At 31.8% G+C, this 13,611-nt stretch overlaps 1 protein-coding gene across 4 annotated transcripts in view; it reads right to left on the bottom strand.

Moving 5' to 3' along the window:
- Positions 1 to 7,816, bottom strand: part of LOC132755215 (CTD small phosphatase-like protein) — a 29,924-nt gene extending 22,108 nt beyond the window's left edge. For all 4 annotated transcript variants that reach the window (XM_060746027.1, XM_060746029.1, XM_060746028.1 and 1 more), the window contains exon 1: positions 7,615 to 7,816. In XM_060746027.1, the coding sequence (XP_060602010.1) occupies positions 7,615 to 7,690 (76 nt within the window). In that variant the 5' untranslated portion in view covers positions 7,691 to 7,816. The remainder of the gene's footprint in view (positions 1 to 7,614) is intronic.
- Positions 7,817 to 13,611: the final 5,795 nt, after the last annotated feature.

Here is a 13,611-nt window from a genome sequence, read left to right as displayed (position 1 = left end):
AGTGAAAATTTTAAGCTGGCCAGCCAACAATATAGTACACCAGGTGACTGGTCCCTTTTCAGACAATGCAGATACCCCAGCCTGGATTATGGTGAGAAAAGCAAATTTTAGGTCTGCCAGGATAGTGACGAAAAATCAAGTCTGTCCCACTTCCATTTATAAATATTTCCTGTATTAGCGGAACCAATGTCGATGCTTATAAAAAACTTACTATAACCAACTTTACATTTTGTGAACTTAATTTAAACTTAACAGTCAAATTAAAACTGGTGTAATACCTGGCTTTACACAATCAAGCTAAATATATAATTGAAATATATTATATAAAGATTTAACTTGGCAGCTGCCTAATTGGAAGAAAATATTTCGATATGTTTGTTATGATAAAAGATAATACAAGCCAACTTTTTATTGAACATGATAACATATGTATGTAATTTTCTGTATAATTGAAAATCAATAACTTTATTAACCATTCAACTTAAGTATTATATGCTTCTGCCCGACAAAATTAGTACAATAGACTTGTATTGTTTTAACTATTTGGCTTTCAAACTGTCCAATGTTGTTTTTGAGGGTTCCGATATAGAAAAAGCTTAGTCACAAACATGAGACTTAAGAGTGCATTCTAAAGGGAGACAAGTTGGTGAAATCTTAAAGAGAAATTGATCATGAGTTACTTCCCTTCTCATATACACCCCTCACTGCTTATTTACTATATGCAAAAAGTAACTGTCTTCCAGTTGTAAACTTAGAACAGGAAGTAATTATTGAGACAGAAAAAGGCAGGTACAGGATATACACAATTAAATTTTAGGCAATATTTAAATTATTTTATGTTTTCTACATTTGAAACCTACTTAAGATAACATGTATGTTTTATCTTCCTTTCATCTGTTAAAAATTGCTTCAATTAAATTCATTTAGCACTATGAAAAAAATTTCTCCTTAACAGAAATATATTGACCAAAAAAAACATTTTATGTTCTTTTTATCTTTTATAAAATACATTGATGTTTATTTAACACTATAAATGTTAGCCATATTCATACCTAAAGACCAGTGACTTTTAAGGAAGTATAATTATATCAAATTCAATGCTGGCAATTTCTACATTCCGCACAAGCTTAGTTAATATTTCATTACTTGGAACCTAAACCCCAAAGAAGATTTCATCACAGGGAGCCTTAAAACCAAAGAAGATTTCGATCACCAAAGAAGATTTCATTACAAGGATCCTAAACCCCAAAGAGGATTTCATTATAGGGATCCTTAACCCAATATGATGCCCGATGCCCTGCTTGTGTGGCTGGGTTGAATGTGTGTGTCTGTGTGTGTGTGTGTGTGTGTGTGGGGGGGGGGGGGGGGGCTGGCCTGCGTTCTGTGAATGTCACCTTGCCTACATATGAAGTGAACCCAGATCTACATGTATAATATACTAAAAGATTTTTACTGATAAATAAATAAATCAATAAATAAATCAATTTATTTCAAATATTTTAAGTATATACAATGTACAAATATACTAAATTGTCTGCATTTGAGGACAAGATGATCAATTCAGACTATAAGGAGTGTGGACGAGTATGACAGTCATGCTGAGGAGGAAGAAATATATAAGATGAATTTCCTATAGTCTAGTGAATAAACAATATCATTATGTTCAATGATACTTATCATCTAATTATGGGCATTTCCTTTCTATCTTTAGTTTTTCAGACTTATAAAAAAAAACATGAAAAAATAAAAGAGATCAACCTTTAAGCTACTGAATTTCTTAAATGAACTTGTCCAGCTTCTACTTTTTGCAGATGTCTGTTATTATCAAGGTAGTCTTACTGTAATGCTTTCCTTCAAAAAATTCTAACATTGTCCAATATCGTAGCAAATCGGTTATTTCCTGAACGTTATTTTTTTTCGAAATATTGGGCATTAATAAATTATCCTTTATCACTATGTACTTAATCCTGGTTATAGACTGTTACAAATTATTGAATACCGAAGATTGTGAAAAAAGCATTCCGGAAATGCCCCATTTATTACGATATTAGACGATTTTAGAAACTTGGCCGCAGGAAAGCATTAAAGTAAGACTACCTTAATTTCAAGTAAGTCAGTATAGAGACTGGTCAAACTGCATGGATGTGCAGGCTGGGCTTATTTTACACTGATGTCAAAGGCTAAATGCCATCAGTTCCAGCACGGAAAAACTCATGAATTTTTATTTCAATTTTGGGATAGTGAAGTGTGAAAATTACATACAGTATCCATTTGTAGTTAGCTTGACTCGCATGTAAATTTCAATCCTAATTTCTATGATTGAATTTGTAAAATAGGACTTCTGTTTTGAATTTAGAACAGTTCATTGTTGAGGATTTATAACAAATAGTTATTACACACAGTCTGGTCATCAGCAGGCGTAGTGACTTACATTGCAACTACTTCATATTCAAACAAAAGGAAAACAAAATTAAATATTAAGAAAAATTTTAACTCATGTTTGGAGGAATCGGCATGCACACACCCCAAATTACACTTTTTCTCATAAGGATCAAAGCTCTCTCTTCAGTGAAGAATGCATTGCCATGCTCTTAAAGCAGCTTACCTCCGCAGTCCAGATTAATGTAAATCACAGTCCAGATTAATGTAAATTTTCATGAAAATTTTGAAAATGTCTTCAAAAGTAAAATTATGTGAAGTGATTGAACAATGAAAATTATTTGCACATTGCAAACAGCACTTACATTTACAACCCACGTTTATTACCAAAAAAGGGTCAAACTGTGCAAAATCAGCTCTTAAATAATGCAAAATAAGTCATTTATCACACAAAAGTTTAATCATGTAAATATTTACTTGAATCTTCATTTGAATCTTCTTACTATTATCAAGATTTTACTACATTTTTCTCACTTTGATTTTCTTGAAAAATTTTGTCTCATCTGGATCAGAGGCATGTAGCTTTAACCTGTTAACTTCTATAGTTCAATAGAGTTTAGATAATCTTGTTATTATATTGCTTTTCATACTAACACACCTTACAATTTTTAAAGCTCTTACTAGAAACAAACAGTTAAATAAGCTTATATATAAATGTGTTCGGCCAAACCCTGTAAAAATAATCCTTTGCTTTATCGTCTGCCGTTGAATTTTCTCCAACAATAATATATCTTAGTTAAAATTGTTTATGTATACATACCACTGGGTATATTGACCCAAAGCTTTTACCTTTCATAACAAACGTTAATATCCTTTCAAATACTTAACGTTTCTTGTTATTATTAAAATTGCTGATTAGTATAAATAGTATAGCTGGAAATATTTAAAATCTGAACTTTTTAAACTTTACCACAAATAATTACATCACTTTGGTCAAGTTTGGTGAGCCTCAGTTTTCCTGAGACAGTTCGTTTTGAATTTGAGTTTAAGAGTCTGAGTGTTTTCTTAAGTACTTGTATTGAGGAGGTAAAATGTATTTGTGACAGTGATTTTCTCATAAAACCAGCTCCTAATCACAGTCCTGAAGAGTCCCTAAACTGTCTAAGTAAATATCAATAATAAATCATTTTTAATTTGTACATGCAACAATGTAAATTTTAGACTTAAAATTCACAATAAAGCAAAGTAAAACATTTTTTCTTTTTTAAACAAATTACAGTGAGTTGCTTTTGGCTCTTGGGTAATTTTGCATAGTGAATTAAATAACAGCCAGGTAGACTGTTTGAAAACGTGACAAATTGAATCTTAAGTCATAGATACTGGAACTTTTATTAAAACCTGATTGATGTTATCATAAAGTTTTGAATTATATATAGTTATCGTTATCAAATCATGTCTTGTATCTGATCCACTGTATATAGACAATCCTCTGTGTTACATATACAATGTATACAAATGTACACTGTTTGTATATTTAAACTTGATAAAATGTGGGACTCCTCAAAAACTGCCTGCCATTTCAGACAACTCTGGTCACAGTTGCAAAATGTAAATATTAAACTAAAATGTCTGCACATTGTTGTTCCTTTATATGACTAGACTAGTTATTAGTGTGAAATTTTTTGCCAATGTTAGTAAATTTGGCCAATGTTAGCAAGTGTGAAAAATTCTGCCATTTATAATCTTGTAAAAAGTTGTGACATGTAGAGAATCCTTTATTTTAGGCCCAGGAAGCCACAAAATCATAAAGGATTGATCATTCAACAAAATATCTCTGCAGCTTAAAGATATACTATGCTCAAACTTGATATTAGAAAATATTGATAATTGTTACACAATTTCTTTGTAAATATAAAAAAACATGTTTTAACGTCACACAAAGTGAATATGTAATGTTAAAAAGTCTACCCACTTGAGCTGGACACAATATGAAAATATAGTGCAATTTATTTTTTTAAAGACCAACTTTACTTGACATGTAATAGGGAATGTGGCTTTCCATACCTTAGAAGTTAGAGTTTTTTCATTCTATTATTCAAATATATTCATATATTCAGTAAGAATTTCATAGATTTCAATAAATTTTTGTCAAAAAATATTTTACTCAAGGATAAGCATAGTATATCTTTAAACAACATATTTATCTTTAAACAACTGAACATATTATGTGTTTTTACTTGCTAAAGGGCCATCATATTCATCGAACATGTAATTTCATCTTACTCATTTATTTCTGATCAGTATTAAACGTATTAGCACTCTTTCTTATAACACCAAACATGGAACAATATGTTTAATAGCATCTAAGATTTGACTAAGAATTATCCGATTACGATGACTCGAGAGATCCTAAATATTTTAGGTAAATCAGAGACGGGATCAATAATTCCGCCTAGGACAATTTCTGTTAAATGACCAGAAAATCATCTCATAAATACAGCATTATTGAGGAAGAAAGCAACAAAGCAGACTGGGTTGCTTCTCCATCAAAATCTTGATAATTACAAGTTTCTTTAACATTCTCGCTTTAAGTTTCCCTTAAGTTTTGCATATTAATAAGATTGCTAATTGACCTTTGTAATTTTCCCCTCGAGCATCTTAATTTCTTGTGTGTGTGTGTGTGTGTGTGTGTGAATGTGTGTAAATGGACATGACGCCCTGCAATTCTAAGACTGAAACCATTCATTTTAAAGTTCTTATACCTCCAGATTATAAAACATATATTTTTTCTGAGACCTCAAGATTTTCAGTGGTCAGTAAAACATTCTGTGACAGTTTCTTACTAAGTCAAAAACCTAAGGTACAGTGTAGGAGATCAAGCTTAAAGAATTCCTTTATAACCTCTGACCCTGGGGTTTCACATGACCAAAAAATTAAACTTAAGCCATAGAAAAGGCATCATGGGATACCCGCGGCCGAATTATTAACATTTATGTTACATGTTAATCAACCGTGGGTATCGGAAGATGTAGAAAAGGTTGTCAGACTCAAATGGTATTGTTTTGCTGACCTGGCATAGAAATTACAATAATAATTTACAAGCTCGCTTAAAGTTTCAATATCATAATAATATTATTCATATAATTCAGTATGTAATGGTGAAATAGAAGTCCAGTATATGTATGATTGTATCAAATAACAGTTTTAATGCTTACTTTCATATTTTAAAGGGTACATGTACTCCCTTACATTCTAACCATATAATTAACTGGGTGCTGAATTTTTCAATTTGAACATGTCCCTTTTTTTTGAGAAACTGTAAGATTTTAGAATCCTGATAATAATTTAAATAAGTTCAACGAACAGAATACCATTATGAATAGGCAGGTAAGACTGAAAAAATGAAAATACCTGTCAGGAAACCATCTATACACTGTTAATACTCATTTATAGGAACAATTATCTTATAAATAATGGACTTCAATTCATTCAGTTTAGAATTCATCTTAGTGCTTATGACTGCAAGTGCTCTAGCATTTTCTGAGAATGACGGAAATCAAACTGTTACAATTTTCCAATGTAGTTACCCCAAGACCTAAATTAATCTTTTAACATAAGCACACAGTCCTCTAAACTTTCATTACCAGCATAGTTATAAATGTTGATATATAATAATATCAGCCTCTTTCCTGTTAGAGACCTAGCTTAGCTGAAACTTGAGCAAAGAATGAATTCTAGAGATGGACATTTCAAAACAAAAATAAACCTGATGAACAGCTTCTGCATTTCTGATTATCTGAAACATATTTAAAGTAGAAATCAGCCTTACTTTACTTACTGACTGTGACTAATTTTATACAATGCAACCTCTGGAGAGAGACCCCCTGTAGAACAAAAACCTGTATTCAGAGGACTGTTGTATTAGGAATTACCAGTCACTAAAACATTGGAAATAGCTTTAATATTTGAATTATATTTTTCACTTTCATTGAAAAACATGTAGTCAGTGGGACCTATATGCCTAGAGTAGAGGAAGCTAAGCTGTAAGCCTGTAAGCTATATAATCAGAGGGAGTATTATCAGTATATCATGGAGAATCTATCTAAATAAATAGCAAAAGGAAGCTAAAATTGAGATATGACTGTACTGAAATCAACAGGTTCAAACAATGTTATATTTTGTTTATCAATAACATCATTTCACCCAAGATAAATATACTGTCATAGATGTAAAGATTGCCTGATAAGAACATAATAATATTTCATTTTATCTACTGGTTCAAGAGATATAATCATATGTATAGGCTAAATTTAATAAAAAAATATTCTACTATGCTAGTTTACATTTGTTTATTTATATTTACTCATCAACTTGTGAGTAGCTATTCAAAGTATAACTAATCTGTATGCATTATACAATTTTATAATTATATTAACAGAACATCTTTTGAACCCATACATAGGAGAGAACAAAACTCAAATCAGCTTTGTATATCATGTAAAAAACAAGCGGATTTCATTGTTGCTGACATTATACAATCAATGTAATAACTCACATATACAGTATACTCAACATACATATTAAACTTTGTCCTATATCTACTACTACTACTAGAGATACAATTTTATGTGGTCAATTTAAATATCAATAGTTTACATATATTACAAAGTATCTGTGTGTAATTATGTAATCATTTGTGACAAAATAATAAAAGTATACACGGATGTGTAACACTATATGTAGACTATGCTCTATTTACTTGACCAATTTTTTGCATGGACGAGTGCCAGATTCCAACACATTAACCACACTAATTCGAGAAATTATGCATAAAATAGATTGAAAAAATATAACGAGTCAAAATATATGTTGCAAAATAGTCTATAATATTAAAGAGCTAGACACCGTTAATGTAGAGATACTAAGGTACGTAAAATCGACACGAGTTTTAAGATTTTTTGATAGCCGAAAATACACACATATTTATACGACCTTGACCTCTCATATACACATGTAAATAATCGATTTTAATGTAAACAAACATGAAAGGATGGAAATAAAAACGTAAATTTTCATGATATTAAAAGTTATGGACACAAAAGAAAGCCCTGTATGCTAATATCATTATAAAACAAGAAATACATTACAGCAGGTGGCGTACTACTTTCTACGGCGCATTCATTTAACCAAGTATTTTTCGCCATTTTCATACAACGACTTTTGATAATTTCATACCTTTTTCCGTCGTAGGAAATGTGTTGAGTTGCTCATCATCGCGCGAAACTTGAGTTATAATGGACGGTGCGTCCATTTAAATGTCCAAAAACTATTAAATCCGTGGTTTTATTTTCGCCATTACATCTATTTAAAGAAATAAACTTCTGTGTAATATGTCAATATACAGACCACCTTATTACTACTGTTATGTGTATTACTACTCTGTTTCTATCCATTATGAATATTAATTAGGTCAAAGATAGTACCACCGACCTATTTAATGTTTCCCGCCAATTTCTTAAGATAAGTAAGAAACGATGTAAAAACTTTGTAGAATCTACTTTTCGTAAACTAAGAAATGACACTTCGATTTTCAGTTAAATAAAGTAGATCGCACCAAAATGTAGGTAAGATTTGCCTTGTGAATTACGGATCCCAGATGATTACTTCGGTACAGGGGCAATGGTAATTATATAATAAAGATTCTTGAATAGCTTACTGGTAATTCGGTCGAATGCCCATCAAATCAACTGATGAAAGACGGAGACTACAATATAATTCATCAAATGGTACAGAGCACATCAGTCTTTTTTTCCAAGATAAAGTTTAATTAAAGCCGTGGTAATTTCATATCAATAAGCTCAATTATTATGATTAATTAGATATTTGTAAACATAAATTTATGGTCTTTGTTTTTATTGAAATAGATCTATGTCTACATGTATGTTTTTGATAGAATCTACTAAATAGATCTATATGTTTTAGTATATGTTAGAGTGCATATATGGTGTTCTTCGTAAATAAGAAAGCTAAAAAGGAGCGGAGCTTGCGAAGCGACTGTAGCTTTCTTATTTACGAAGAACATCCAATATGCACTCTAACCGGCTTAGTGCTCCGCCCACTTGCGTTTTATAATATAAAACGTCCAGTTTATATAAAATCTGTTCTATTAAGATTTGAAACCTGAAAATTTGAAAAATCCTCGTCGGTGATTGGCTTAAAAAATTGGCGAGCACTAATTGAAATTAGAAATCTACTTGTGTTTATTTTTTTTTACATCTACACTAATCTATAACTGGTATATACGTTTAAAATCGATAACTTTTTCGGAGAATCTTTGTTCTTCATTTGATTGATGAAGATTTTGGAATTCCTGAAATCTGGTCCTGTGATTTTTGACATTTCCCTGCACGTGCCATTTTGGCGCCGATACAAAAACATAATAGGTCAAAGTGGTGGGTTGTCAGGTTAGGCCAAAAGGTAGAGCGTTGGACTGTGAATCGGACGACCCGGTTTGATTCCAGGACGGTGCATATTCCAGGACGGTGCATGTCACTTTCGATGTGATTAACCATGAATTCTTTTCTACGGTCATTTGCACTGTAGATCTACCTCTGCTCTGGAATGTACAGAACTTATAAGTTCCTTGTAAAGCCGATAAGGAATAAAAAGGTGGTTGAACTGAGTTCTGGTAAATTCAATGTGGCTTACTGCCATGACTTCATAGAACGTGATTTTAATTGATTATTGCATCAGTTTAATGTATTATAAATCTAATATTGTAGACCACAAACTCTATAAACTATTTATAAAAATTAAATTTATAAATTTAAAATGATATTTTGTTTAATCGATGTTGTGTCCCAATACATCACGACTTTATTTACAAAATGTGAATACATGAAAGAAAATAAGTGACAAAATAACGCTTTATTTCTAGAACAAGATGGGGTTTTTTCCCTCATCCATAAAAAATTGTCACAGAGACAAATGAATTTAAAATAGATTATGGATATTAGCTGGAACATACGATACATATAGTACATCCCAGATATTAGATTAACGATAATGTTGATTACCTGCCCTTTTTGAACAATAATTTATGATGAATCATGGAGAAATATTTTTCCTTTCAAAAGGTTTTAAACAACGGATTATTTTATTTGATAAAAAAACTTTTCAAGGGAAAAATAATGCCTAATACTGATTAAACAGCAATACTATTGCCAGAAATATTGATTAAGCTAGAATGATCTGCTTTGAATTAATTAAGATAGAAATTGCTATGCCAACAAGCAATATAGTTCTGTGTTCCGAACATATATATTACAGCTGTAACAGATTTATGCCATGTTAAAATAATGAACTCCATTTCAGATGGTTTACCGCAAAAATGCTATGCCATGTTCAACTAACACACTACAAAGTATGAGTTTCTAACTTTCTACTATTCGTATACATGTATGTTTATCTATAAATGGCTATACGAAGATTATTTGGCTTCTCAAGCTAAAACTCACTACGGGCGGAGCAGTTATTGTATTGCACCAGTGTCATAATAAGGTCATACAATCTGAAACATATTTTACGAAATTTGCATGTCCCTTTTCTAAAAGATACAAAAAAAAATGTTTTGGGTAATTTCGAGTTTTTCTTAAAAATATGTCTGGTCGAATTGGAATTTTGTTTTTACTAAATTATAACATTGGTTATTTTAATGATAAAAATCACGCTAAATGCACAATATTTTTCCACACCCACTTTCACCATAAGGCAGTACAAACTGTATAAATGTCTATGATTATCAGACTGATACCATTGTTTTATAAAAGACATATCATGTTAATTTGAAGAATGAAACAGTTACAGTAACAAATAGCCAGCCCATCATTCTGTACATGTACTTGATTTTTCAAAACCCACTGGGTCTCGACGGTTAAAATGTTTTGATGAAACATTCCATGGAAAGCTTCTTTACGGCAAATTATTCACTTTTTGCTTGCTCCCGGTCCATCCATACATTTTCTACATGCGGTGTTTTGCCATTTTGCGGTACTGTTTTCGTGGCCCAACGAGGTCAACTAGTACTGCCAATTGTTTCAAGTACTCACTGGGAACCCAAAATCTTTGGTTGCGAAACTTTGCGCAAACATTTGGTAAAGCAAGTCTTCGCGGCCTGCTATTTCTGTATATCTACATTATATTTACAAAGAAGCTTCGTTGAGAATTGACGTTTCATGATCATAAGCACATAGTTTGAAACCTGATGGTTTTATTGTCTGGCCGAAGTGCTAAGAACTTTAACATCAGCTTTACCGAATTCTTGATCCCTCGTGCTTGCCTTCATATAAAGTTTTCACGTGCCCTTGCACCATACAACGACTTTCCGCGCGCAAGTACATTACATCCGGGTTTCTCATTTATTATATTATTTATTTATTCATCATCATCATCATCGATTACTTAGGGCGTGCATTAATTAGGGATAAAAGTCGAAAACATTTACGCAAGGTCTAAATATCACTGGAAATTCACACGTTAGATAATTAAAATGAAATACATGTGTATATTACATAGTCACATATTTATTTCTTCAGTAAATTTCTTACAATGTCAAAAAAAGTGCGGCTTTAAGTAAAACAACCGGTCATTTTATTAGTTAACGTTAGAATTAAGCAAATTCTTTTAAAACTAACGTCCCTTTAAAACCATATCGTTAGGTTCTGTTGTTGAATGGTATCTTTTTTTTTGTTGGATTTAAGTCACAATGACACTTTGTAAAGGTCATGAAAGCGACACCTTGCCAAAATTGAGCACCTGATCAACTTCATTCTATTGAAATATGACATACTTTTGACAGACAGCCATTAAAGAACTTGAACTGCGGATATATAACCTTTAATAATAATGCAATTATTTTGCTAACGTAATTTTTGTTGTTTGAAGGCTGTATTTATCTTATGTAATATCATTAGTTATTACTTAGAGAATTTTTTTAAAACCTCAGACCCTGAACAGGACGATTCTGATTTAAGAATGGCAGCTCCTGTGGGCTTACAGGGACTCCACTAAGGTTTTTGACTGGACATAATTTTTTGAGATTATTACTCCATTTGATGTAGATCTATACTAATAAGTTATGTGCAAAATTTCAGATCATTAGATTTCCTAGTTATATCTTATTTATATTTCTGTTCAAAGAGCTCATGTTTATCTATGTGAAAATTGATATGTTATGTTTTAGTCTTATAAACCTCAGTGGAGTTCCTTTAAACTTTAAAGGGTCTCCACTGAGGTATTTTGACATAACGGGACTGGAAAGATTTTCAAGATTGCGTTTCTATTTAGTATTGGTCTAGACAAATAACTTGTGTGAAAAATTTCAGATTCATTCACTTACTCGTTTTCACTGAATAATTATTTTATTTGTGTGAAAAAAACAACCTAAAATGAAAAACATTGCAATGCTTTTAAATCAAATTAGCATAGGAATAGCTGAAAAATATGATTTTCAATATTTTCTATGGATATTTTTAGCTCACCTGTCACAAAGTGTCAGGGTGAGCTTTTGTGATCGCTTTTCGTCCGGCGTCCGTCCGTAAACTTTACTTTAAATGACATCTCCTCATATAAAACCACTAAGCCAATTTCATCCAAACTTCACAGGAATGTTCCTTTGGTGGTCACCTTTAAAAATTGTTCAAAGAATTTAATTCCATGCAGAAAGAAAGAAAAAACTTGAAGTATCTTCTTTTAAAAAACCCAAAGACCTAGAGCTTAGATATTTGGCATGAAACATCTTCTAGCGAGTGTCTACCAAGTTTGTTCAAATAAAAGCCCTGGAGTCAAAATTGGCCCCGCCCCAGGGGGTCATTGATTTTCCCTATATGCATATAGTAAAAACTTTAAAAGAATCTTCTTTTAAAGAACCCAAAGAGCTACATCTAAGATATTTGGCATGAAACATCTTCTAATGAGTGTCTACCAAGTTTTATAAAATAAAAGCCCTGGGGTCAAAACTGGCCCCGCCCCAGGGGTGTCATTGTTTTAACTATATGTGTACAGTAAAAACTTAAAAAATCATCTTTTAAAATACTCAATGAGCTAGAGCTTAGACATCTTCTTGTGGGTGTCTACCAAGTTTGTTCAAATAAAAGCCCTTGGGTTAAAATTGGCCCTGCCAGGGGAGGGGGGTAGATCATTGTTTTTCATTATATGTGTAGTAAAAACTTAACATCATGAAACATCTTCTAATGGGTGTCTTCCAAGTTTGTTCAAATAAAAGACCTGAGGTTTAAACTGACCCCGCTCCGGGGGGCCTATATACAGGTGAGCGACCTCAGGGCCATCATGGCCCTGTTGTTTAATTACCTTCTTATCATCTCCGGGACGCCTGCAGGACAGACACCTTATTTCCGGGACAATCCCGGACATCTGGGACTTTATGGCATGTATGTAGCTTTTTGTTTTAATTGCTCCAGCTTATCTATGTCAGAAGATAGGTTTTAGGTTTTTATACCTCAGTTGAGTCCCTTTAACTGGAATGATTGCTTTTAAGAAGTGAATCAAGTTGGCATATATAATCTATATCAGGCTTTATTTTCACTTCTAACATTCAATACAAGTATAAAATCTGTCATGAATTGCCACTTCATCCACAAAAATGTATATAGGCATGCCGGAAAAAAAAGAACTGACAAAGTTTCCAAGACCTTTTAGGAATTGACAACAAAATGTAATAATCTTTTCATCATACCACTTATACTAAAACAAACATTGAAGGATTCCAGTTTCTGTGAGTTGCGAAATATATATTTTTCTTTTTTCTTGCAAAACATAAAGACAGTCAACCTAAAAACAGCTGAAAAAGTTGCATCTTAGTTTAATCATATTGGCATAAAATTTATCTTTATCACACACACACACAATAGTTACTACAAACCGGTAAAACATCTAATAATCTTCCTGCCGCACATAAAAAATGAAAATTGATATCGCCTGTCTTTCACATAGTGTCATTAATTACCCGATCCTTTTTTGTAATATAATCTTTATTTATCTATTGTGCATTTGAAATTATTCAATGTTATGTTTATGGACTTAAATATTAAATTTTCGATTGTTCAAAAAACAATTTTACAATTTGGGACAAAATATAATGGGATAAGCAACTACTGACTAATGCAGCTTCTTGGACATAATATAAGACAAGCAACTGTTTGTTTACTAATTCAG

Source organism: Ruditapes philippinarum, unplaced genomic scaffold (genome assembly GCF_026571515.1).
Source record: "Ruditapes philippinarum isolate M1 unplaced genomic scaffold, ASM2657151v2 ctg3107_1_1_1_1, whole genome shotgun sequence".
NCBI lineage: Eukaryota > Metazoa > Mollusca > Bivalvia > Venerida > Veneridae > Ruditapes > Ruditapes philippinarum.
Note: the sequence above shows the minus strand (reverse complement) of the source record. Positions and strands in the feature narration are given on the sequence as shown.